Source organism: Armigeres subalbatus, chromosome 3 (assembly GCF_024139115.2).
Source record: "Armigeres subalbatus isolate Guangzhou_Male chromosome 3, GZ_Asu_2, whole genome shotgun sequence".
Taxonomy (NCBI): domain Eukaryota; kingdom Metazoa; phylum Arthropoda; class Insecta; order Diptera; family Culicidae; genus Armigeres; species Armigeres subalbatus.
The window spans coordinates 236283922-236311615 of record NC_085141.1 but is presented as its reverse complement, the minus strand read 5'-3'; the positions used below and the strand labels follow the sequence as shown (position 1 = coordinate 236311615).

The following is a 27694-nucleotide window of genomic DNA, read 5'->3' as shown; positions in this document are numbered from 1 at the left end:
AAGGAAATTTCTTAAGGCATTACAGAAAACAAAAAAACATGAAAACATTCCCAGTAGAATTCCTGAAGTAATTTCCGAAAGAACTCGTAAATGAATTTTCGAAAGAACTCCTGATAAAGTTTCCGAAGCATTTCCAACGACAATTTTATAGAAATAATAATACAATAACTTGCAAAGGAATTTCTAATTCCCGAAGGAGTTCCTAAAGGAATTTCCGAATGAATTTCTTTTTGGAATCCCTAAGGAATTCTAAAAAAAGTTCTAAAAACGTCGTAAAGGAATTTTTGATGGAATGTCTGGAGGAATTTCCGTACTGAAGAAGAAAGGATCTAGAGGAATATCTGAAAAAAAATTCAAAGGAATTCTAAAAAACCCTGATTAATCCACCTAGCGGTGATGGTGCCTTTCTCGTGCATTATGAAAATAGTATTTTGGCCATTACTCTTGAGCGCATGGTCCGATCTGACCAATTTTCAATAGGAAACAATGGGAGAGTATTCTGCGTCGAATGCAACTCGTTGCAAGTAAATTAAGGATTAAGGATAAGTGCCTGAAAAATGAGTGACATTTTTTTACTCATTTTTTCTATAAAAAAAAGTGGTATTTTTACCATAACTTCCGAGCCCATAGTCCGATCTGACCAATTTTCAATAGGAAACAATGGTAGAGTATCCTGCGTCGAATGTAACTTGTTGCGAGTAAATCGGATGAGAATAAGTACCTGAAAAATAATGAAAAAACAATTTTTTGGGTGGGTGCGCACAGACACACACATACACACAGACATCACCTCAATTCGTCGAGCTGAGTCGATCGGTATATAACACTATGGGTCTCCGGGACTTCTATAAAAAGTTTGTTTTTGGAGCGATCGTATAGCCTTTACGTATAGGTATACTTAGTATACGAGGAAGGCAAAAACAATTCCCAAAGGATTTTCCAAACCAATGTTTAAACATGTTGTTAAAGAAATTGTCGAAGGAGTAAACTCGTAAAGAAATTCCCAAAAGAATTTCTGAAGGAATTTTGGGACAATTTTCAAAGGAATTCTTGGGAAATTTTAAAAGATTCGGAAATGTCTTCAGGAGTTTTCATTGTAAACTAGCTTTATGTACCCGGCCTTGCTCGGAATTGCCAGTTTGTTACGCAGTTTTTTTTTACAATCGGAAAATGATAAAACTAATTGGTCAACAGGGTAATTGTCAGATTGTAATTGTGTTTACCTATTGATACTTCATCATTTGATTAAAAGAGGACTTTTGGAAACATTGACTGATTTTGAAGAAGTGATCATACCCACAATCGCCTTATTCCGAGCAAACGTCTATTTCTAAAGAAGGAAAAACATCCACCGATGCGATATTCCAGGCAAACGCATTTTTTTAAAGAAGGGATCACACCCACCATTGCCTTATTCCGGGCGAATGGCTACTTTTCAAGAAGCAATCACATCCACCATCCAGAAGGAAGCACATTAATCATTGCTTTCCACTGGGTAAACTATGATAACAATTGGGGTAACAATTATCATTGATTTATACCCAGCAAATGCATGCTTTCTATGAAAGGTTTTTCAGATCCTTTTCACAATTATCCCAAATGCCCTTTCATGTCGAATGACCTTTGGCCAAATAGTGGCCTGCTTCATTCAGGGGAATGTCATATTCTGGATATGTGTATCGGGAAATATCATTTTCGTTAAATTCATTTTTGTGGAAATGTGATTTCCGTGTAAATGTTAGTGTCGAGGATTTGGTATTTTTGAGGAATTCGGGCAATCGGTTTTCAGAGCATTTTACAATGTCAAAGAACCTTGGACAAACTAAATAATAGAGAATTTAAATTATGACTAAAGGATTCAGAAGTCGTTTTCTAAACAATAGCCAGCCCCAATAACCTCCCGCATTGCAAAAGTCCCTCCCAGCCTCCCAGGTAGAGAAAGCGTGTTTAAAAGTTTGGTTTGAATCGACCCATGCGATAAAAAGGTATACTAAACTCTCTCATTCATCTATGACACTCCTACCCAGTCTGATATGGTCTTCCATAGATATGGTCCAAATTTGGTGGACATCGGTAAATGGGTTCAGAATTGATCGATAACTAAACAATACCCCTCTCTCACACCCCCTCCCCCTTTAAAAAGGACCTACCCACATCCACTAAAATCGTTTCCTTAAGACAGACAATATTTGATATAAATTTGGTTCAAATCGGTCATAGGGTTTAAGACTTACATTGTGTTGATCAATAATTTAGCACTACCCCTCCCCCTTTTCCAAAGAGCATCCCTAACCCCCCTATCGTCGTCTTCTTAAGATAAAGAATGTGTGTTCCAAATTTGGTTGAAATCGGCCAAGGAGTTCAGAAGGTACACTGAGTTTTGCATAGAGCATTTCTAACCCCCTATCGTCGTCTCCTCAAGATAAAGAATGTGTGTTTCAAATTTGGTTGAAATCGAAGTTATGCTGGAATATACATACAAACATACAAACATTCAGGAATTCTTCCTATAGATTTATTATTATAATTCGTTCGGAAATTTCTAAGAATGAATTTTTGAAAAAAAAATGTTAAAAACTCCCTATGGAAATGCCTAAATGTAAATCAGCGACAGCATTTTAAGGAACCACGAGACTCGCGACCGGAAGAGATAATCCGCGCAAATCAGTAAAATTCGCGAAAAGCGCGTGAATCGCGAAATTCGTGACTGTTATAACAGCCCTGTTGATGGATTTTATTTTAAGGTGGATATTCTCCTTGATACATTTCTAAATTACAAGCTCCAATTAAGAGGACATCGGTGCTGATGAAGAATTTCGACTTGTTTTACACAAGGTTTCCGATGGCAATTGAACTTGAACGAAACGTTTTATCTTAACGTCGGTGAGGGGGAATTTTCTCTGATACTGTTTTTTCGCATTTGTATTAGGTGACGAGAAGTTTGTTTTCATTGCTTGTTATAAACGAAAGAGGCTTATGCATTTCCTTTCCACGTCAATTATCAATTCTGAGCGAATTCTGTAACTTATTATGCACCCAAACACATCGTTCTATGGAGGGGAGAATACGTGTTCAAATTTCGAATCAACTGCTTCATCAGTTTTATAACCACATCGGATTAATTAAAAGCAAATCTGAAAACTTTGTCTCAAATGCAACCGTTCAACTGGCGATCGATGAAGTAATTGCATGGGCAGAGAAAACGGATTTCCATGGAAAATATCTCGAAGCGAGAAGTTCGTGGAAATGTTCTAGAGGAAATAATTAATTCATGGAATTAAGATTAAATATATACTTCAGCACCAACCTTATGTCCTCCCATTCCATCTTTGTCCTCGTTTCTTAAAGTAATCATATTATGTACGAAGTACGAATATAACATGATTTGAATTTATGAATTTGATATACAAGCCTCTAGTCAAAATTCACCACCTAGATACGTATACATGATAGTAATGAAATAAAAAATATAGAATAAAACAAAAATCGCGGAAAAGAATACTCCGGACCGAATAATCAAGTCTAAAATTCCGCATAATCGAGTCCGACCTGTGTTAAATGAACTTCAAATATTAACACAATTTATAAGAATATTCTATTGCACGCCAACGATTAAAGGCAACATATATCGCTACGCTACAGCTTCCGACAGATAATAATTTCTAAGGAGATAAATATTATAATATAGGTAGTTGTAATACGTAAAATCCAAAATAATGAGTTGAATTTATTTTACTAGTGTAAAATTACCTAAGTATTATCTTATATATTTCAGAAAAATTCTATCAAAAATATTCAATACATCAACATTCTCTTTTTTTGCAGGTCTTGTTAAAATATTCTTTATTAATTTTAAATACATTTTATAAATCGTATTTATGAACATTTAAAATATTTGAAAAAATCTATGATTATATAGTTTAAGAACAAAGATTCATAGATTTATTATTAAAACCTAAGCCTATAATGTAATAAGCTGGAAGATAAGTATTCCGGATATTGTTGAAAATGGAGAGTTCCGGTAGTTAACCTTATTTTCCGGAATGATTTCGATAAAATAATTTTATTGTATTCATTCCAAGAAATATCAATTAAATATGAATAAAAGAAGATCGGTTTATGCAGTGAATGACTGAAATGTTAGTGGGTGGGTATGCGATTGATGAAGGAAGCCGTGCTGATAAAAATGAGACTCACCTTATTCTATGGAGAAAATACAAACAGCTCTTATCAAAACAGCAAATGCTGGTAGGGTAACTTATTATTGTAAATTGGCACTCTTCTCTTGCTGCTTTCCAGCCAATCATTCAATATAATTAATTATATTATTAATGATTCCTCTTAGTATTTCAATGTCACTTGAAAAATTAAAAGCGGAGCACGACTTGCAAAATTTGCTTATCCTTGCTTTCAATTTACTTTTCTCTTTCTACACTTTTCACCGATTTTAATAAACAAGCACCTGTCCACTCCCGATCAGTGCGATAATCTGATGATATTTATATGCACGATATTAAATTGTTTTTCGCTTAAGAACAAAATTAAAGCATTTCAAAAGTCTGTTGTACAATAAAAATAGGAATTCTTACGCAGCCGAGAATAAGGATTTTTTTTTATTTTTGCTCTTTACTTTCGCACTTTCTTCTTTTGGACCACGAGACAGTTCGGGCGAGCTCACTCGGCGCACCCGTCACGTTACACAAATAACACTCGATCACTCATTATTGAGTAAAATATAGATAGTGGAATATATAGATGAGCGAAGATAAATCCTCTGTCTTTAAACGAACTGTCAAACGTGTCTCCAAACGAGCATGACGTCACGATTTCAATGGAAACGTTAAGGGCTGTGACGTCATATGCGCGTGTGCACGGGCAAAAAAATCGACTCAGCCATGCTTTCGCTCATCTATAGATTCTACTATCTATAGAGTAAAAAAAAAACAACCATTTAATTGGGTTTTTAAATTTTGAAAAACAATTTTTTTATTCATTCGATAGAATAAATTCTTTTTCTGAGCTACAACATTTTTTTTTCTTTCCCTTTTTGTGGCACAGACCTGTTGGTCCATATATGCCAGGTGTATCCACGGACATCTTCAAGTACCCATTAATGGGTACTTTCGTACCCATTTCGAAGAAAAGCGGCATAACTCATTTAATGAGTGAACTCGATTTACCCATTAATGAGTACGCTTGCGAAACTTCAAAAAAAGGGTAGTTTTCACTCCTAGTTTTTATTGATCAAATGGGTAAAAAAGGCCCAATAAATTGTTTTTTTTTGGTTGAGGTTATGCATCAAATGCAATGAAAGAAAGCTAGTAAATACATTTAAACAAACAATTAACATAACATTTATTTTCTCCAATCCCGCGTCATAATATAAATGATTATGCTTATAATTTTCTCAAATAATAATGTTAAAGACTTTTGCATGATGAATTTCCACTATAGTATATATAACATCCGGCGTTTTCCTCAGTGGATTGATCCGTACACAGCAAAATCCATTCATCTGGCAATGCAAAAAGTATCAGGGAAGGGGTAGCACACGGTGTCTCATCCTGCAGCCAGCCATAGATCTTAATGATTGGAGCGGCACAGAAGTTGCTCTGAATAAGATCAACATCATCCGAAATCCCCCAGCCGCGTACTGGTTTCTATAGAACAAAATAAACGATTACAAGTCAGTAGAGATGCATATTTCGGTAAAATTTTGGGCAAATTGAAATTCAAACAAGCGTATTGCGTCAAATAAACTTACCTTCTTTGTTTTTTTTAGAATAAAAGGGAAATCCATTGTTTTTTCACAAAAAAATATCCAACCCGTCGAAGCGGAGCAAAAATGGCGTAAGATTTCATTCTGAAATGAAGCGTACAATTTACCCATTATTGTTAGGAAACAATGAACTTTAATAAGAGGTTTAAATACCCATTATTTGTATTTAAAAAAATACCCATTGTTGGACATTTCTCGCTTAACTTTTCAAAAGGACCTAAGTAACATTTTTTTCATGAATTAATTTGAATAGCGCAATCAACAGAACAACATGAAAGCTATTGATTGCTGTATTCAAATTAATTCATGAAAAAAATGTTACTTAGGACCTTTTGAAAAGTTAAGCGAGATTTCAGTACTGAGACGAATAATGAGTACATGAAACCCAATTAATGGGTATTTTCAAGCTTCCGATGATACTTGCAAGTGATGGTTGTCTTGTCAATTGACGGTACGGTAGCGAGTAAATATTTCGATTGACCTCTGTCAGATGCAGTTCCGATCAATTCCGAAATTGTAGTCTTGTGAATGCAGTACAAATCAAAGAGTTAATACTTATTATTTATTTATTCTATTTATTATTGATACGCGGGAATCCTTCAAACATTGGTTCCGATCTCCTTCACAAAATCGGCTATTTGAATGTATTCATTTGTTTTTTTGTTTTTTAGGACACGGATGAGGTCGGTTTTAATGATATATGGGTTAACTGTCAAATTTTCCGTTTCCGTCGTCGTTCCGTTGTACTGCGTTTGGGGCTTTACGATCCAGTACAGGATACTTTTGTCTAGCCAAATTTTACTTTGGACAGTCATAGCGGATGTGGGTCAAATTTTCTTGAACGTCGCAGTCATCACAGTTTTCCGATTGGATAGGTTCCATCGATATAGTCTGTCTTTAGTAGCTGTGTGTATTACACTGCTAAAAAATCAATAATTTTCTACATATGTAATGACCAAGGTAATGACACATATTGTCGGGCCGGCACCAAACCGCTGCGACGCGAGTCGCGACAATTTGAAATATTTCATTAGTAGTGCGCATCATGCACGCATGGATGTAAATACTATCATGCGCACTAATCAGAAATGAGTTGCGACGTCTGATAACTGCAGATATTTTATTGAAAACAAATTTTCGATTTTCTACTATACACGGAATAAAACAATCAGAAATCATCCGCTATACATTTTATATGGGCTTTATGGAACATAAAATCATGCAGATACCCTTAATAAGCATGAATGCTAACAAACAACTGCATCTCTTTTTGAAAGTATATGTGGGGACTAATGGTTAAAAATCATAACATCTCACACATAAAACAGACAATGGTGAAACATATAGTTGATACTGATACGAACCATGCGCAAAACCACGAGAAGTGTCAAAAGGAAGGACAAAAATACAAGTGAACGCATGCTGAACGACGCTTCGGAAATTTGGGTTTTCTTGCAGGTAGGACTTGTTAAATATAGTTATAATTTTATACTTAATGCATTTTATGGTTCTTTGTTCAATGAATTCAGATGCTGTGCGAATGGGAACAACCCGCATAATAAAAAACAACATGTTATATGGTCAGAATCATTATTACGATGTAAGATATAGCTTCACAGTTTACGTTGCGGTTATCAAATACTTTTCGGCCGATTCAACCATAACTGCTCGACATCAACACTAAATGTCAATGTATAACATGCTGTCCCGAAAATGTTTTATATTTCCTGCATTATATGTCAACATTTTATCATACTGTCGAGCGAAAATTTTGCAGGCGAAAACGGCCGATTTTTTATGGTGACATAACTTAACAACCCATTCAACATATTGTTATTTGTCAAATAACCGTACCACAAACTGTTGAAACTTTATATGAGATTGTTCGTATACAGTTGTCAACAGTAAAGGATACTGTTGCCGACCGCACGGGAAAATGTCCATGTACAGTTTGTAATTATGCGGGAAGCCAACAGGAGTGGAACAAGCTAAAAAATAGTGTTGTGAATTGTGATTGATAACCCGCTGAGTGAATTCGGGCCGAATGCATGTTTCCTTCTCCGGAAGGGATGTCTTCTCCCTTTGATTCGTTTTGATTTGATGGCGGAGACGGTTGTTGCAGATGTCGGTTGTTGCAGATGTCGGTTGTTGCGGATGTTTTTGGAGACGGTTGTTGCGGATGTTGGGGATAATGCTGCTGAACCGCCTGTTGGCGATGCGGACACTAGAAAGAAGTGTGCTGAATAAAGATCGGGAAGCTCAACAATGATGCCGAAAGTCTGCTGCTAAACACGATAAGGCAAACATTAGGGACGTTATTGGCAATTTTGTGTGCGGCAGCCGTTAGTTATGTTTTTATTAGATGAATTTCACAGTCGTCTCTGGATTACTGATAGTGAAAAGCGTATAGACATTGTGAAAACCCAGATTAATCCACCTAGCAGTGATAGTGCCTTTCTCGTTTCTTGTGAGTGAGTAATTTCTTCGCACTTTTGGTATGAAAAAAAGTATTTTGGCCACAACTTCTGAGCCCATAGTCCGATCCGGCCAATTTTTAATAGGAAACAATGGGACATGATTCTGCGTCGAATGTTGCGAGTAAATCAGCCGAGAGTAAGTGCTTAAATAGAGGAAAAGAATTTTTCTTGTAAAAACTGGCCATAACTCCGAAGCCCATAGTCCGACTGGGCCGGTTTTCGATATGAAACAATGGGACAAGATTCCGCGTCAAATGCAACTTGTTGCGAGCAAATCGGTTGAGGATAAATGCCTAAGAAATGAAATGGTTAAGGATAAGTGCCTGAAAAATCTGTGAGATTATTTTGCCCAACCACATACACACACAGACATCACTTTAATTCGTCGAGCTATACAAGAAAGGCAAAAAGAATTTTGGTCATAACTTCTAAGCCCATAGTCCGATCGGGTCAATTTTCAATAGGAAACAATGGGACAGGATTCTGCGTCGAATGCAACTGTTGCGAGCAAATCAGTTGAGAATAAATTCCCAAAAAGTGAGCTAGACTTTTTAATATGATTTTTATGAAAAAAAAGTATTTTAGCCATAACTTCTAAGCCCATAGTCCGATCGGGTCAATTTTCAATTAGAAACAATGGGAAAGGATTCTGCGTCTAATGCAACTTGTTGCGAGCAAATTGAGAATAAGTGCCCAGAAAGTGAGCTAGACTTTTTAATGTGCTTTTACACGATTTTTTTTTGGCCATAACTTCTAAGCCCATAGTCCGATCGGGTCAGTTTTCAATTGGAAACAATGGGACAGGGTTCTGCGTCGAATTCAATTTGTTGCGAGCAAATCGGTTGAGAATAAGTGCCCAAAAAGTGAAATAGACTTTTCAATTTGATTTTTTATGAAAAAAGTATTTTGGCCATAACTTCTAAGCCCATAGTCCGATCGGGTCAGTTTTCAATAGGAAACAATGGGACAAGATTCTGCATCGAATGCAACTTGTTGCGAACACATTGGTTGAGAATAAGTGCCCAAAAGTGAGCTAGACTTTTAATGTGCTTTTTATGAAAAAATGTATTTTGGTCATAACTTCTAAGCCCATACTCCGATCGGGTCAGTTTTCAATAGGAAACAATGGGACAGTATTCTGCGTCGAGTGCAACTTGTTGCGAGCAAATCGGTTGAGAACAAGTTCCCAAAAAGTGAGCTAGACTTTTTAATGTGCTTTTTTATGAAAAAAAAGTATTTTGGCCATAACTTCTAAGCCCATAGTCTGATCGGGTCAATTTTCAATAGGAAACAATGGGACAGAATACTGCGTCGAATGCAACTTATTGCGGACACATTGGTTGAGAATAAGTGCCCAAAAAGTGAGCTAGACTTTTTAATGTGCTTTTTTATAAAAAAAAGTATTTTGGCCATAACTCCTAAGCCCATAGTCCGATCAGGTCAGTTTTCAATAGGAAATAATGGGACAGGATTTTTCGTCGATTGCAACTTGTTGCGAGCAAATCGGTTGAGAATAAGTTCCCAAAAAGTGAGCTAGACTTTTTAATGTGCATTTTTATGAAAAAAAGTATTTTGGCCATAACTTCTAAGCCCATAGTCCGATCGGGTCAATTTTCAATAGGAAACAATGGGACAGGATTCTGCGTCGAATGCAACTTATTGCGAGCAAATCGGTTGAGGATAAGTGCCCAAAAAGTGAGCTAGACTTTTTGCGCACACACACACATACACACACACATACACACACACATACACACACACAGATATCACTTGAATTCGTTGAGCTGAGTCGATCGGTATATAACACTATGGGTCTCCGGGCCTCCTATAAAAAGTTCGGAAATTTAGCCTTTACGTATACTTTGTATACGAGAAAGGCAAAACGAAGATCTTCGCCATTCCGATTGCATCATGCTCCAATTGCTACTCATAATGAAGAAATAAATATAAGCAAATACAAAAGTTCGTTTTATTATTTTTTCATGTTACGAATACCAGTATATTTATATTGTGATTTCAAATGAATTAAGAAATGAATTTAATTAATCAAATCCATTCAATTTTATCGACAAAAAACAATAGAGCTAATTAGTAAGCATAAATAAATTATATGTGTGCTCACTTATACATTTTCTATAAGGCTTACACATAAAATCCATTAGATGGAAGCTATTGCAAAAATCTATATCGCTCACACATAAACTTGATATGGATTTTTTGCTCAGTGTAGTGTTCTTATTCGTCCTATGGTAATAGTCTGTGTCGTAGTCATTTCCATCTTGTAATGCCATGGCTTCATTTCTACCGTGTTCATAATTTGGAAGTGTTCTTTGCCTTTTTCCTGGTGATTTTGTTACATACTCTTCGTTCCACTCTTTAACCAACTCTTTTTTAAAACTAACAAGTGAGTCACTTGTAGTTAGGGGATAATATTCTGCATTGGATATATTAATTCCTAGTTTAGCAGCTTCATCTGCTCTGTCATTGCCGACAATAAATACCAATGTGGCCTCTGGCAAGGGGGACGACACAAGACAATTCTCAAAAAAATTCCGACCCTTTTCATCAAACTTTTTGAAATATTTGTTCTAAACATTACTTTCAGTGTCTTAGAAAAGATTAGCATGATTTGGACTGTCTTTCAAGAGATTAGAAATGCTTGGAAACGGATATTTAAAGATATTTCCGTTTGACGTGCTGTCAGAATGACAAACTAAAAGGAAATAATAATCTCGGTTTTATTTTTATGTTATTCTAAACAATGTTGTTTGACTAAGCAAATTAAATGTATCGCACAGCAACCGGAACAGGAACTAAATAGTTTTCGAACGGAATGAACAAATTATCTGATATCAGGTGTTCCTGTCCCGGTTTCTGTTCTGTCGGCTGCCGAAAGTTTCTCCTTTGCGTGCTATTCGAAGTTTAGCGGAATGGCTTGCTGCTTATCAGTGGTATGGAAACGACCAGAGACAACTTCACTGAGGGGATGTGCCGGGATGAAGATTTGCAAACATTGGAAATTGGGACCATTGCGGTTCATCCGCGGTGGTTGTTATCGGAGTGCTTTTCTCCAAAATGGGAGACCGTTAGGTCACTATCACGATTTGCGATCGGAGGGGGCGAAGTTGACACCTGGAAGTCGATGCTGTGTGTTTTATAATGCCTTGTGCGTTAGCATAAGTATGAGCGTTTTTGATAGTCCTTCCTGGTGTTTTTGTTTAACTGCCGACCGGTTATACGGACCAGTGGAAAAGTTTGATCTCGGATTTGGTTTTAGTGGGTCGGGTGAGAAATAATATCACACCTATCCCCACACTACCCGTGAACCTCCTCAGGTGTCTGATTTCCGTTTACCCTTGCTCAAGAAAAAAAATCATGTTTGTTTTTGTGTATCTCTTTTGTATTGTTTCATCGCATCGTTTTGCTTTGTCATATCTGAGTTGATTTGTCAAATTTTGACAAATGCTTGGAAGGAATATGAAGGGTTAGAAACAGATATTAAAGGATATGCCATGAAAGTGCACGCTTGGACGAATTAGATAGGATATTAAAAAAGGGTTTATAGTTCGATAGGGTTTTTTAGTGTTTTTTTCTAAAAAAGCGGAAGTGTCGTGCCCCTTGCACCGGAATTCTTTCAGGATTTCATTGCGAATTAATCTATTATTGATTTCATTTTCGGTATAATTTCTGTATAAATTTCCGGTGGAATTCCTGGAGAAATTTTTTGAAATTTTCACAAGAAATTATTCGAAACAATTCACGGAAAATTTTATGGAATTTACACAAGAAAATGGAAGGATTTTCGTGAAATTCTTAGGAATGTTTACTGACAATTCTGCGGAATTTCCACGGAATATTCTTATTCTTAAAAATTATGGGAAGCAGCACGAAATTATTTCGGATCAATTCCCGGCAAAATTTATGGTGGAATTCCTGAAGACACTGCCGAATAAGTTGCTGGAGGCATTCCTAAAAAATCTCTGATAGAATTTCGAATAGGATGCCAGGAGCAATTGTCGAAGGAATTCCTGGAGAAAGCTTGCATATTGATTTTTCTGCCTATTTTATAATAAATAATGTCTCAGAGAGGATTTGTTTAGAAATTCAGATGTATGGTTCTAGTTTTCTTAAACTTATGGAAGAATACAGGATTTTTATAATAATTGTTATAGCCGATTTTATATTCTTTCTGAATACTAAGTTCGTTAATATTTTTCTCACTTTATTTAAAAATATCTGATGAGCAATAAATCACGCATTTTTAAATCCATTGTTGTTTTAATCATTATTGTTTCGATTTGGTTTGGATTTGGTTTCATGTGTTAATATTCATGTGTTTTTATAAAACTACTATAAAACTACGATTGAGAAAAAAGTTGCCCCCCCCCCCCTTCTCGAAATCCTGGCTACGCCCATGCGTCCATGGTTTGAAACCAGATTACACTTTTTTTAACGAACTTCAAATTTTTCATAAGATTGTCGTATGAAATGCATTCCATTAGTGAATCGTACACTACAAAAATTCCACACATTTTTATTGGCAAAAATCCATTAATTTAATTCATGATTCTTATGAGTGCACACATAACCACTCTCCACGCGAAGTACAAATATAATCTATAATCAAATAAAATGTATGTGTGGTCTCCTTGGTGGTCTCTAATATGCAGTTATTGAATTTATGTGTGGGTACAAATTGCATATATTTGGGTCGCCAAATTGCAAAAATTTATGTGTGCGACCAGTGTTGTTGAAGAGCGAAAAAATCGCAAAAGTAAAACGAATTCCACTCGGTCGAGTAGCAGCGAGTAGCGAAGAATTCATTTTGCCTTTCTTGTGTTCTATTCCTCAGCAGGCGAATGAATGCAGAAAACGAACGTTGGTGTGGTTCATTCTTCATTTTTTCGATTTCCTTTGCGACTGTCTACTGACTTTGGTTCGCCCGAAGATGCGTATGCTGTTTGACGTGCGGCTTGCTCTTCGCGAAGAATCATAATTCTACTCGCATCGAATGCAAGCATCGCATAGGTGGCAAAGACTATCTGAGACTGAGACATGATGTACACATTTTCTAGCATAACAATTCATATTTACATTTTGCTTATTTCACGCTAGTATTGTCGGATAGAGTTACAATATGTATGTAAAAGGTAGGTTTCAGAATGTAATCGATATATTAAGACTTAGCGTTTTTATGAAACATTTATATGACGTAACATGGTCGGGATTTTGTCAGGAAAAAAGAACATCATTTCATATTAATCCAAATCCATGCGTATATTTGTTGCAGAATATCCTCAGTTACGGAGTTGAGGGATATTCGATACAATTTGCAATTAATTAAACCTGCTAAACGGAAGCTTGGGCAGAAAAATGGGTAATTTTTCGTTGGCGCTTGGTGCGATTTTTCAGAAACTCGTCCACATGTCATGGCGTAACAAACGGCGAATTCCTGTTATAGCAATCATTTCCTGCGAAAACTACGGTATGTGTCTAACTGAATAAGCTTTACTCTGTAAGGTAAGGGAATTAGTTTTCGATAAAAACGCTTGCATTCTACGAAACCCGTAATACAATGGTTGATTACAAAACAAGTTACGCCCAAATTGCAAAGGTGAGATATCTCGAAATCTGTGAGATTTAGAAAGTTAGCGTCCTAATTCAAAGTTGTTCGAGTGGTAATACTCAATATTAAAGCAGTTGTGGAATTTATCAGCTGTGCTGCGCTAAAGTATGAGGAATCACTTGTAGGGTTAGCTATTGCGCAATTTGTGGTCATAAAAGAGTTGCCATCTTCAACAAAGTGGTTCCGTTGGCAAAGTCAACATGAAACAAGTTTATTTAGGAATTCACCCGTTGGGTGGCACTAGTGTATGATGAATTACTTTTTAGGTGAGATATCTCGCACACTATGAGATTTAGAATGCTGCCGTCTTCTACAAAATTGTTTTGGTGGTAAAAGCAAATATACGATGGATTTAATTCAATTAGGAATTCAACCGCATACGGCAATCTAGTGTATAAGAAAATATTTGAAATTTGGAATTCAATTGTTGGCAGCATTAGTACAGGGGATGTCCAAATAACTGGGATAGACAAATTTTAGGCATAATTAGATGTGTTGTAACTATTTCAATTATTATCCTATTTTTGATAATTCAGGGATGTTTGAACTAGAAATTTAATGTAGTTTCACCATATGTTCATGGAACCGATCATCGCCCTCGGATTCCGGAGATTTTCCGGGTTTTTATAAGGTAGGTTTAGAACCGTAAATTTGTGGTGGATATTAGGATAAGTTGTGGTTAAAAACAGAATAATATTAGTAACCACAAATAAAGTAGAACTGTTTCTGATTGGAATCATATGTTGAAATTCGAAAACGGACTAGAATCAAGTGAGGGACAAGGCCACAAATTTCATTTGATTCAAGCTTTTTCACCGATCTTTCATCATGATAACATTCCAGAAGTCTTCTGATATGTCAAGAATGAAAAACCAACCAGACGGATCCCGAAGTTGCTGGGGTGCCCCTGGGGAACCTGTAGAGGGTTCTCATGGTTTTCGATCCGGAAGCGAGGTACGAATATAAAATTGACCATCTACGACTCTGACCGCTTCCGGGACCTATGGATTACCTGAAGAAGGGTTTCTTTTTCGGATTTAGCGCCAAAACTGGACATACGATGGATCTATTTTCATGGTTTTCTATCAGGAAGCGAGGTATGATTATAAAATGTATTATTGACTACTTTGTCCGCTTTCGGGACCTACGGATTTTTTCCGGGGAGCTTGTAGAAGGGAAAATTTCACATTCTGCGCCAGAATAAGTCATTAGAGGGTTCTTTTCTCAAGGTATTCGGTCATGAAGCGAGGAATTTCAATTCATGAGATTTACAAAGATAACGTCTACAAAATATTTGATCTTGGAGGAAAAATTAGTTTTTAAATTTAGAATTATTTATATAGGTGAACGGTTCGGCACTTCATCTCATAGCTCCCGTTTCTATCCCTTAAAAAACAAAGCAGTGAAAAGGATTTTGATTTTTTTTTATTTTTGTGATTTTTTTCAGCAGTGAGCACGCATGTTCGCAAAAAAAAAGCGACAAGATTAGTGCTGCATTTCTCTGTTATGCGATGAGATGAATATATGTTCAATGAGACGGAAAACGGAACAGTTCCCCTTTATAGAGATGTGCTCCAGTTCGAAAATTGTTAGCGGCGGCTGCGTTTTCAGCGTCACGCCGAAATCAATTTTGGCCGGCGGCCATGCCTATTTTTTATTACATACATTCCATTTTTCTCAAGTCTTTTTTGCATGTTTTTAATATTTTCAAGACATTAACGAGAGATTTTTTAGAATTTTACGAGAAAAGCCAAGTTTTTTTCAAAATATTATTTGGTTTTTTTTTAGCGGAATGTCTCCACTTATCATAAGACGAGTTTGTACCATCCCCTTTAATTCCACCACTTGATCAAGTGGTGGAATTAAATGGATAGCATAGTATAAACTAGTCTTATGACAAGTTAATTTACGTGTTTTCTTACTTCTTTTATCATACTTTTTATTCGTGCCTTACGAGATACATTTTGTGGGCCTCAAAATGTACCCTTGAAATGGAACTGAAAAACTAGAAAAAATGTGATTGATGAAATCTGAGAAAAACAAAAACAGTAGGATAATCTAAAAAGTTTATGTTAACTGTTACTCATCTGACATTATGTTAACATTACAACATCTAAGCATATCTAAAACAGATTTCACAACTTCTGCGGTTTATTAACAGGACACTGCCCAAACAAATATTATTTCAAACAACCTGTAATGTTTTAGATGATACCTGTCGTTCTTGTGAAACGGACATGGAAGATTCGGAACAATCATTTTGTACCTGTGAAGCACTTTTCAAACAAAAACACGATTTTTTTCAATAAAGGATTGATGCAACCATCAGATGTATGGATGACTTCTCTAAGCTAGGCAATACATTTCATAAAATATGTTATACGTTACTGGGATAATGTCTACAATCATCTATGGAAATCACTCAAGTTCATAGTGACATGACACATTGCAAGGTACACACATTAAAACGGGGACTGCCACAGTAGGTTATCAATTGGTCGCAGTGGAAAATGTACCAAACAGGGAAAAAATCAGCGGACCATAGGTCGTTGTGCCAAAAATTGTTTGTACTACTTATACATGGCCGGGATTCTGCTAATACGCATCAAAAGTAGCAAATTTTTCGCTCAAGTTTTCATGCACGAGATTCAATTCATCACCTCACATCGGATATTCGTTAACCCCTAAATGATGAATCCTACAACAAATGTTCGCATGTACATATTGATATTAATAGAATTCGTTTTCCGTTTTATAAACTAAATATCTCAAGTCATTAAAATAACCGCTTGATGCGGTTTGACAGAATTCCAACCATATGTTACGTCCACCAAATTCACGCGACATTGAACCCAATTTGTCCGATTCGGCTTCGAAATTGTTGGCACAAGGTACTAGCGAAATCAAAGTACAACGACGAGAGCTAAGATTTGGAAAATTGCTTGACTTGTAAACAAATTAATCGTTTTAACACCTTCATTCAATCTGTAAAATGTAAAATGGGGAAACAATTACAGTACAATTAAAGTCAACTGAATTAATCAATAATTATTCAATGCTTATCATTATAATTATTCATATGCTTATTGAAACTTAACATAAGCATTCAAACATCATTTAAATCACAACGAACGTTAAACAGCTTAGGCGCATATAGCCATCGTACGGACGGGTGTGTATCTGTATATGCGTAAGCATGCTGTTGTCCATTATGACTTCGACTTTGCGAATAACAATCGCCGTCTCTATGAGGCACACGAATGAACAGCAGAAAGAAGATCCGATCAACCATCGAGTGGCAATTATTTGAGTTCATTCCTTTTGATGTTTATGTTCACTCGATGGTCTAATCATTCGCCGATTCGAATACCATTCGCAGCGAGTCGTTGGAAAAACGAATGTGGCCGAATAATGACTCGCGAAGAGGCAAAGATAACCACTCGCGAAGAAGAGCCACAGCAACCCTGTGTGCGACAAATATATTCAATATAAAGAATTTTTTCGGTGTATGAAAATCAATACATTTTCTTGTGGCGAAATTTCAAAAGAGAATCGTATGATAGTCTTACAGTCAATATCCTCAGTGTAAGTGTTTGTGAATGAACTTTATCTCTACTGGGATGTTGTTTATTACGATGTTAATATTGTCTGGAGGCTTATTCAGTCAAACTGAAGCCAAAATTTTCTATTGTGCCGGAGCCAAACATTGAAGATTGTGGTTATGTTCGTTTCTGATCTAACATTGAGAAGTATTGTTATTATTTTGGGAAAAAATAAAAATAAACTTTGTTTGAGTTTTGTATTCTTTGTAACAAATATTCTCACATTATATTTCAAGTGGAAAATTAGTGGGAATGCAACTAAAAAGCACTCGTTACGATATTTCACGAGATTCAGCAGCTGATTGGAGCATGAATGTATGTAAGCAATCGTAAAGTCATGTAGAGTCTAGTGCATTTGTGTGCCCCCATGCAGCGTAAAAAAAGAAATTCGAAGAGCGGGAAATGTTTGACAGCCAAGTAACTGCAAAATAATTTTGTTTATGGGAGTAATTTCAAAATATCTTTCTGCTCGCTTGAGCGCAGAAAAGCGGCTCTATCCGCAGCACCCAGATTATTGCTAGCTTCTGTTGGATCTGTCCCATTGCTATTATGGAAAAGTCATCGGCAAATTGAATGAGTGTACCATCTTCTGTTATGTCATGTAATGTGGATGTATAAATGTTGAATAATACGAGTGATATAGGGCATCCTTGTGGAAGACCTTTATTAGATATTTTTGTTACTTTGCGACCGATAATGATGCTCTAATTAGTTACTTTTTTCTTACCGTGTCATTGAAATATTTCCTGGTTGTCAGTGATGGCGGTTTCCGCGGCGTCGCGTTGATAATTGTCAAACTTCAATACTGCCAACATACCGAGCCCAAACTTCCAAACTCATTCTTTTCCGGTGTACAGAGGTGTCAAAATTTGTGAAATTTTTACTACAGTGGCAAGGAATAGCAAATTTTGGCGTGAAAAAGCCTCATTACCGTGCTAGAATGGCCAAGAAAAAAGGCGAAAATTACGATAGCGATGGTGGAGACGACCAGGACTACGACGAGGAGCCCAATTTCGACGATCCGGAGGACTTCGTAGACGACGTCACCGACGAAGGTAGGCCGCTGTTTCGCATATGCGATAATAGTGCTGTCCAATGAGCAGCTCGAAGTAGCTCGAAGTTGTTCCCGTCCTGCTCGTTCTTTTTTGTCAACAAACGGGCATGAGCGTGACAGGAACAACTTCGAGCTACTTCGAGCTGCTCATTGGACAGCATTAATGCCTTTAACGCTCAAGAAAGAGGGGGACGAAACGACAGCACAGCTAAAGCTATCCACGTAGCAGAGGCTGAAGGTGTCGAATAATTCGGCACCAACATTTCAAAAGGGCGAAACTGCTTTTGTAAACAAGAGCTTCTCACGTCTCTGGTGGGCTTATTTGTGCTCGCCCACGCAATCCAGCACCATTAAATGAAAGAAGAGGATTCGATGCTTCCATCAGTGGTGTATGATTGCGTGGGTGGGCTCAAATTAACCCACCAGCGACGTGAGAAGCTTTTGTTTACAAAAGCAGTTACGCCCTTTTGAAATGTTGATGCCGAATTAACTGATTAACGCCGATTTTTTTTTTATTTTAGAATTGTTGAGCGATTTCTTGAAGCAAAAACCTTGCGAATCGGATGGTGTGGAAAATGTTATTGTCGTGGATAACATTCCAGTGGTGGGACCCGCTCGGTTTCCTAAGCTGCAAGGAGTCCTCGATAAACTTTTCAAGACCGCCGGAACGATAGTAAACATTCACTATCCTAAAGATGACGAAGAAAATACCAGGGGTTACGCCTTCATTGAATTTAAAAACCCGGAGATGGCCGAGGAAGCTGTTAAGAGCTTCAACAACTATCGCCTGGACAAGTCGCATACATTGCTCGTGAATTTGTTTTCGGACTTCCAGAAGTATTCGGACATTCCGAAAGAGTGGAGCCCTCCGGAGCCACAGCCCTACAAAATGCAAAATGATCTTTATAATTTCTTGACCGAACCGGATGCTCAGGATCAATACTGTGTGATAGCCGAATCATCGCCTGGGGCAGTGCAAGTCCAATTCTGGCACAATACCCAGCCGGAACCGGTGGAACTTCTGACCCGTGATGTGAGTATAAATCTTTCTGCTATTAATGTGAAAACAAAAAACAATTTCTTGACTTGACTGATTACTATCGCTTCAATCAAATTATTGTTGGATTATATGAAAGCCTGAATTTAGGTCAAGTACAAGGTTCATCTTGGTCAGGAAAGCATCGAATACATTTTTACCTTTACGTTTGCACCAAACTTGATATGCAACCTCTTATATCTTTTTTAGCGCTTTACGGAAACATACGTCAAATGGTCACCTCTGGGAACGTACATCGTAACGTTCCACAAACAAGGTGTTGTCATCTGGGGCGGTTCCAATTTTACCAAGATCAATAAGTTCCCCCATGTTGGCACCCAATATGTGGACTTTTCTCCGTGTGAGCAGTATTTGGTGACGTACGGTCCAAACGGCCAAAAGATAATTATCTGGGACATCCGCACTGGTACCGAGAAACGTTCATTCATTTCGGATGGCACTTCAAACATGTCGATGTTCCGGTGGTCCCACGACGATAAATATGTGGCTCGGATGGGCGATCATGCCATCCATGTGTACGAAACATCCACTTTCTATTTATTGGATAAAAAATCGATAAAAGTTCAAGGAATCAGCAGCTTTAGTTGGTCTCCGACGGATAACGTCATCGCTTATTGGATAGCGGAAGACATGGATACTCCGGCTCGTGTAACATTGCTGGAGATTCCCAAAAAGATCGAAATCCGAAACAAGAACTTGTTCAACGTGGCCAACTGTAAGATTCACTGGCAAAAGTCTGGGGACTATCTGTGCGTAAAGGTTGATCGTTATTCTAAATCCAAGAAAGATAAGAAGGACGCCGACGTAAAGTTTCTTGGAATGTTTTACAACTTCGAAATTTTCCATATGCGAGAGAAGGATATTCCCGTGGACTCGGTTGAGGTGAAGGAAACAATCCTGGCGTTCGCATGGGAACCAGTGGGATCAAAATTCTCCATCATCCATGGCGAACCATCGTCCGCCAACGTAAGCTTCTACGAGGCCAAGAAGGGTCAGGAACCCACAATGTTGAAGAAAATGGAGAAAAAGGTTTGCAGTCATCTGTTCTGGTCTCCGCGGGGGCAGTTCATTGTGTTGGCCAACCTTCAGATGGGTTCGTTCGAGTTTGTGGACACCAACGATTTCACCATCATGAAGAGCGGCGATCACTACCGCGCCTCAGAGGTGGAATGGGATCCGACCGGCCGATATGTGGTGACTGGAACTTCTGGAAAGGTAAGTAAATCTAACGGAGAGTCCATTAGAGATTTTCAAGCACAATGCCAATGATTCTCTCTTAGTTTGCCTCCAAGATTAATATTGGCCTACAATTTTGATGAGCTGTTGACAACATGACAACAAAGATTACATTTTAAGCCAAACATGACGAAACGGTTGACGATAAATAAAATAAAATAAAAATGATGAGAATTGCAGGATTTCGTAAGGCTAGTACATTATGGATGGCAATGTTGAAACATTACGGTAACACAAAAACGTAACATGCAGAATATTTTTTAAGCGAATTAATCGGCGAAAAGAAACTAACGCTTTCTGTTGTTCACACTTTGTTTGGCCGACCGAGATCCAGGTGACAAAGATGCATATTTTCCATAACGTTCCTTGAAATTAAATACCGCAAGATGGTCAAAACCACGAAGTATGTAGGGGAACTATTCCGTTTTCCTCACTGAACATAATTCATCTCATTGCAAAACAAAGAAATACAGCATCAATCTCGTCGTTTCTTTTTTATAACATGTGTGCTCACTGCTGAAAAAAAAAACAAAAATAAGAAACAAATCAAGTTCCTTTCCAGTGCTTTGTTTTTAATTGGATCAAAATTACGGCGGTACCCCGTTTGGCATAATGCCATATGGCATAATGCCATATGGCATAATGCCATATGGCATAATGCCGTTTGGCATAAAGCCGTTTGGCATAAGGGTTGTTTGGCATAATGACCATTTGGCATAATATGTATGCGGTGTCAAATTGAAGGCCATTTGGCATAAGGGCCGTTTGGCATAACGACTATTTGGCATAATTTGTATGCGGTGTCAAATTGAGGGCCGTTTGGCATAATTTATATACGATTCCAAATTAATTGCCGTTTGCAACAATTCATATGCAATTAAGAAGGGTAAATTACAGAAAAAGTGAATAAAAGTTTTGCTATCAAGGCTTTCAAGAAATGGTCAGTTCAAAAATTCTATTGAAATAAACAAAGAACTGCTCGCGTTTCAAAGAAGGGTGAATTATAGGAAATGAAAATGATAAGGCGTTGAAGTGAATAATCTTCAGAGTGATATACAGTGAACCCTTCAAGAGACGATGTTCTATGACTCGATATCGAGCCATGGAAGCAAGTTATGCCATATTGTAAAATATGTTATGGGTTTCTGTGATGGTCCCTTGAAAAACCCTAGCAGCACATGTTTCACATAGATTACTGCAATTCATCTGTGACCAGATTTGGTCACAAACAAGTTGCTGCAACCATTTTTGGCTGACTTTTGTTGCTCGGGAAGCTTTTTAAGGATTTTATATCCCACTTCTCGATATTTCCTTGAGCCGATGGTCCCTTTATTATCGACTCATGGAGGATTGACGGTATCAACAATTTTATGGTGTACCGTTTCTTGATGCACTTGTTTGCCTGTTATAAGGCAAAATGTGTTATTTTGCCTTCTATAACTGCTCGCATTTGCCCGGTATAACGCCAAATGTGTTATTTTGCCTTCTTTGAATACTCGAATTTGCTCGGGTATTGGCAGCAAAACGATTCACTGCAAAATAATTCTAACTGCGGAATGATACAAAACGCAGAATGGAATATTGCGCAATGGTAATGATCGCGATGTGGTACATCAAGAAATGGATTACCGTGGAATGTTGTACCGCAAATTGTCGTATAATCTTTAGAGCTTTAAAGTCTACTTAGCATCATCGGAGTAATTCACCTCCGATGATGGTAACCCAAGCAACCAAAAGTTCGGATAAGAGGGGATGTTTTGGCGTAATCAGCTCGCATTTTAAATAATTTTTTGTATGGTGAGAGCGCAAAAGTGAACTTTGAAGTTCCGTTAAGGTGCTTGGAACTCAATGTGAACCAAAAGTGAACCAATTGGTTCGTTTAGGAACAAATTTAAGTAAAATCCGAACTTTTGGTTGCTTGGGAAGTAGATTCCTGGGCAAATAATTTGGAACAGTGTGTAAATTATGCCAAATGGCTATTATGCCAAACGGCCCTCAATTTGACACCGCATACAAATTATGCCAAATAGTCGTTATGCCAAACGGCCCTTATGCCAAATGGCCATTATGCCAAATGGCCTTCAATTTGACACCGCATACATATTATGCCAAATGGCCATTATGCCAAACGGCGTTATGCCAAACGGCATTATGCCATATGGCATTATGCCAAACGGGGTACCGCCCAAAATTACGTAAAACATTGCGTACATCCCATAATTCGCATAAAAACCGCGAAATCCTAAAATTTGCATGAAAAACGACTCTAGTATAAAATATTTTATGTCTACATTGTCAAATTGGTACTTTATTTATTGTGTATGAAGTTTCATCACTCCGAGCAAATTTGTCGATTGATTTTTCATTGGCTTTTATCGGTGGGGCAAACTACGTAAGCTCAAAGTGGAGGCCACTCCTATAGCCAAAGTGGCGTAGCCAGAAAATTGGTCTGGGGGGGGTTTTCTGAACATTTTTTTTCTCGAAAAAAAAAATTTCTTCTAAAAATGATGTCTCTGGGGGGGGTTTTATGCCCAAAACCACCCCCTGGCTACGCCACTGCAGTGCCAAGCCGTTCCTGAGTGGAGGACGTAAAGCAAAATAACAGCGCTAATTTTCGTATTGTTCTTCAATGGCCCTCTGCTTACTTTCCAACTTCTACACGATTTCATACATGTCGCTTGCTTTCGATATCTTCCGATTCTGTGCTTTATCGTGCTTTGTAAAAAAAATCACTTTCAGCTTAGGTAGTTCGTCTCACCGATATAAGCCAATGAGAATGAGTAGAGATAGCCGATAGAAGTCTGATAGTGATAACCTTCGCAGACTTTGATCATGTAAAAAAGAGAATTAAGAACTCAATAACGGAGAGCCCATTAGAGATTATTAACTAATACAAGTCTATTGATTTTCTCTTAGTTTGCCTCCAAGATTATACCTGACGAATTTTCTTACATCAATTGTTGGTAATCTCTGCGAAACAATTGTATACATGAAGTCAGAACAAGAATCTAGAGATGGGTCCCAAAGAAAACTCGACAATCGCATGATAATAACCCACTCCTCGTATATTGAAAGTCAATCAATTTATAATTCTCATCTTCCAGGTCAAGGAAGATCACGGTTACTACATCTGGTCCTTCCAAGGTAGGATACTGAAGCGCGTCAATCTGAAAAACTTCATCCTCTTCCTGTGGCGTCCACGGCCGCCGACCTTGCTGCCGGACGAAAAGCAGAAGGAAATCCGCAAAAACCTCAAGAAGTACTACGCCCAGTTTGAAAGCAAGGACCGTGTCCGCATGACGCGCGCCTCGAAGGAACTACTGGAGAAGCGCGCCAAGTTGCGCGAGCAGTTCGTAGAATACCGTTCCAAGCGCGTGAGCGAATGGGAAGAGCAAAAGTATCGCCGCATACAGCTGAGAAACAGTAAGATTATTTTAATAATGCACATTTTCTCAAACAATAATATTTTGTGTTTTCTTTGTGTATTCCACAGATGTAGATACAGATACGTTGGACGCTGATCCAGACAATGTAGAAGAAGAAATTGTAGAAATTCTAGTACGCGAAGACACCACTCTGCTCGAGTAATCTGTATAAGGCAGCATTCGTACACCGGCACACTCTTTTGTCAGCTCTGCCTATGATAGTTAGCAACCCAACATCTGCGTTTTCATCTTCTGATCACAGGATAATATTTTAATATCGGCAAAAGAGTGTTCTTGTGGTATAGTAAAAAAAAATACTGAAAGATAGACCCCATAAGTCTTTAATTCTGTTAGGACAGGTAAGAAAGTGTTATACATTTAGCACATATTTCTTACAAGGCCCATTGCAGGCAATTCATAATTCATTTGTAAGTTGTATTTCAATTGGTAATATGAAAAATATAAAACATCTTATAACTTATAATAAATGGTTCTTAGCTTACAATAGAAATTGTGTCACAGTTTTTATTTTAGATGTCACATACCGTGCTGTGCCCTTATTCCGTTCACCTAAGACAATGCGCTATGTCTAAAAGCTCTAAAAAATACCCGTTTAGTATTTTGAAGCTGCAATTTCGCTACATAGTGTCATTTGCTATATACAATTGAAAATAAAATATGTTGGGATGCATTCATAGACTTAGGCTCCACTAGTGAAAAAAACATTGCCAAATTATGTGGTCCTAATTCAAATCATCTGAAATGGCATTGTTCCTAATTCCGTTCATTCGTGTTCCTAATTCCAATCACCCGAAAAACATTTGATTTCTTGAAGATGCTAATACCAGGCATCATTTTTCTCACAAATCCATCTTTTCATTTACTATAATATTGCAAATAAAAAGCTTAAAATGTAATTTCCTTCCAAATTTAAAATACAATGAATGATATTTTCTTAGTATAGCCAAGTTGACTGTTTTTTTCGTTTGTTTCACTTACCATTCGAGATATATTCAACATGAACATTGATGCTAGCTGCCCAGTTGCATCAGGTACCACAGAGAAGGCCAGATACTATTCCTTATCGGAGTTTTACACCTTATCCTCAACATAATTTTGACTAGAGCCTGGATACTAGACCTTTAATTCTGACCTGAACCTTCCAAAACAATGTCTCTGTTTGTTTGGAATTGTTCGTAACACTGTTTCGTTGAAATTGAATATTCTTGAAAGTTCCTGTTCTTTATAGTACCGGATAACCCTACTTCTACGAAGTAAATTCACGAATTTCGGTAAAACATAACCTTATTTGTATCTCAGAGAGGGCAGTGTTTTTTTTATAGAAAGTCGCCAAGAAATTTCCGGATAAAGCTTTTAAACAAGAACGCCACAATTATGGATTGTGCTGTTTAAAACTGTCCGTATTCTCCGGAAACCGTTTCTTAACATTGTCCAGCATTCACTTTATAAATCATCATTAAATCATTAACTGAAAAAACTGTATTTTCCCGGCACGAGTTGAAAAAGGTCCCATAACCTGTCGTTAACGGAATTCCTTTCGGTCTGCCTGCTTGCGGGATAGAATTTCAAATGTTCACCATTCACCACTCATATGGCTTCATGTACGATGTACCTTTTCTTGCTCATAGATTAGATTATAAAACATAGAACTTTCGGAATCCATCCTCCAAACCCAATGAACGGAATAAGGAACGAGTAGATTTAGAGGTACCCTTATTCCGGTCAAGATATTTTTCACTTTTCAGCATTTTCTATCGGGAAAATACAGGCAACAATTTGGTAATACGCTATAATGTTACCTGTTTTGTCTTGTTATGCTGCTGTGTTTGAAATCCAGGACAAATTTTCACTTAAAAATGCTTAAATATTATGATAGACGTTCTTAGCAAGTGGGTTAATGAAAACAGTCAAAATGGCGCTCGTAGTGACGACCAACAAATTTTGTTTAAATTTTCACTATTAATCGCTAAAAATGACGCTGGTTTTCATTTCATTTCATGCATACATAACCATAGAAAAGTATAAAGATATTTTTCTGCTGTTTGTAGACAAAAACTCTTTATTATGTATCACTAGTTTTTTTGTGGACGCTGTAGCGCCCGTGGCAAGTGTTTTTTTTTTTCAATCAAAATTTTCCACGTCTGTTGTCTGTGATTTTTTCATCAAATGCTGTGTCTCTGGTTGTCTAAGGTTGTCACTGGTTTTGTTTTATGCATCTGATAGAAAAAAAAAGAATTGAAGTGTCAAATATTTTATTTTTTGTGAGAATTTCCCCGCGTGCTGCGTCTGGTTGGCTAGTCACCGGACAGACAAACAGGGCTATTATATCGGCACCAACATTTCAAAAGGGCGAAACTGCTTTTGTAAACAAGAGCTTCTCACGTCGCTGGCGGGCTTATTTGTGCCCACCCATGCAATCCAGCGCCATTGAATGAAAGAAGAGGAATCGCTGCTTCCATCAGTGGTGTTGAATTGCGTGGGTTGGCTCAAATTAGCCCACCAGCGATGTGAGAAGCTCTTGTTTACAAAAGCAGTTTCGCCCTTTTGAAATGTTGGTGCCGATATATATTATTTTGTCTTGCGTGAACGGAATTAGGCACTGATTGGAATAAGGGCACAGCACGGTACATATAATTTAAAATTGAAAACTCAAAAGTTTTATCTCGTTTTATTGACTACCCGACATCGAAACTGATTGTGCCATATGTACAGTATGCAGGGTTTGAAGCGAAAGGAAAATGAAAAACCTCTCTCTTATCATGTCTGTATACACTCTCGATAGGTAGCATACAGTGACGTTTTTCGGAAGCAGTTACGATAATGAACTGGTTCGGGGGGCTATACCCTATGATAATTTTTTTTAAAAAAGCTCCCATGATGCATTTCAACTTGTTTTACACAGCTGTGCGAAAAAAAATATGGTCCCCAACATAAAATAAGCGAGATCAAAGCGTACCCCGCACGGAAGGATGTCTAAAAGCAAACAGGAATCTACCTCGATGGGACACAAACCACCGTAGTCAAGTTTCAAAATAAGTTTGGGTTCGAACCAAGTGCATTTTGCCCTCGGGTTTTTGCGAGTGTGTTTGTTTACCTCTACACCTTCATCACTGCTAATCTGTTGAATCGGTTTAGACCTGGGTGGTGCGGATAGAATCGATTTGGTTGTCAAAGTGAAGCCAAAATTTTCTATTGTGCCGGAGCCAAACATTGAAGATTGTGGTTATGTTCGTTTTAGATCTTATATTGAGAAGTATTGTTATTAGTTGGGGAAAAAATAAAAATAAACTTAGTTTGAGTTTTGCATTCTTTGTAACAAATATATTCACATTATATTTCGAGTGGATAATTAGTAGGAATGCAACTTAAAACGCACTCGTTGCGAGATTTCACGAGATTCAGCAGCTGATTGGGACA

General features: G+C 37.5%; 2 protein-coding genes across 2 annotated transcripts in view; one reads left to right on the top strand and one right to left on the bottom strand.

Moving 5' to 3' along the window:
• LOC134221032 (kinase D-interacting substrate of 220 kDa-like) overlaps positions 1-4644 on the bottom strand; it is an 83077-nt gene extending 78433 nt beyond the window's left edge. Inside the window, exon 1 of the mRNA XM_062700212.1 lies at positions 4198-4644. The gene's annotated coding sequence lies outside the window, so the exon portion shown is untranslated. The remainder of the gene's footprint in view (positions 1-4197) is intronic.
• A 13668-nt stretch (positions 4645-18312) lies between these two features.
• Positions 18313-24767, top strand: LOC134221016 (eukaryotic translation initiation factor 3 subunit B). The gene is made up of 5 exons (XM_062700187.1): positions 18313-18539; positions 19060-19571; positions 19785-20810; positions 23936-24254; positions 24325-24767. The coding sequence occupies exons 1-5, from the start codon at positions 18425-18427 to the stop codon at positions 24417-24419; spliced, it is 2067 nt and encodes a 688-aa protein (XP_062556171.1). The 5' UTR covers positions 18313-18424; the 3' UTR covers positions 24420-24767.
• Positions 24768-27694: the final 2927 nt, after the last annotated feature.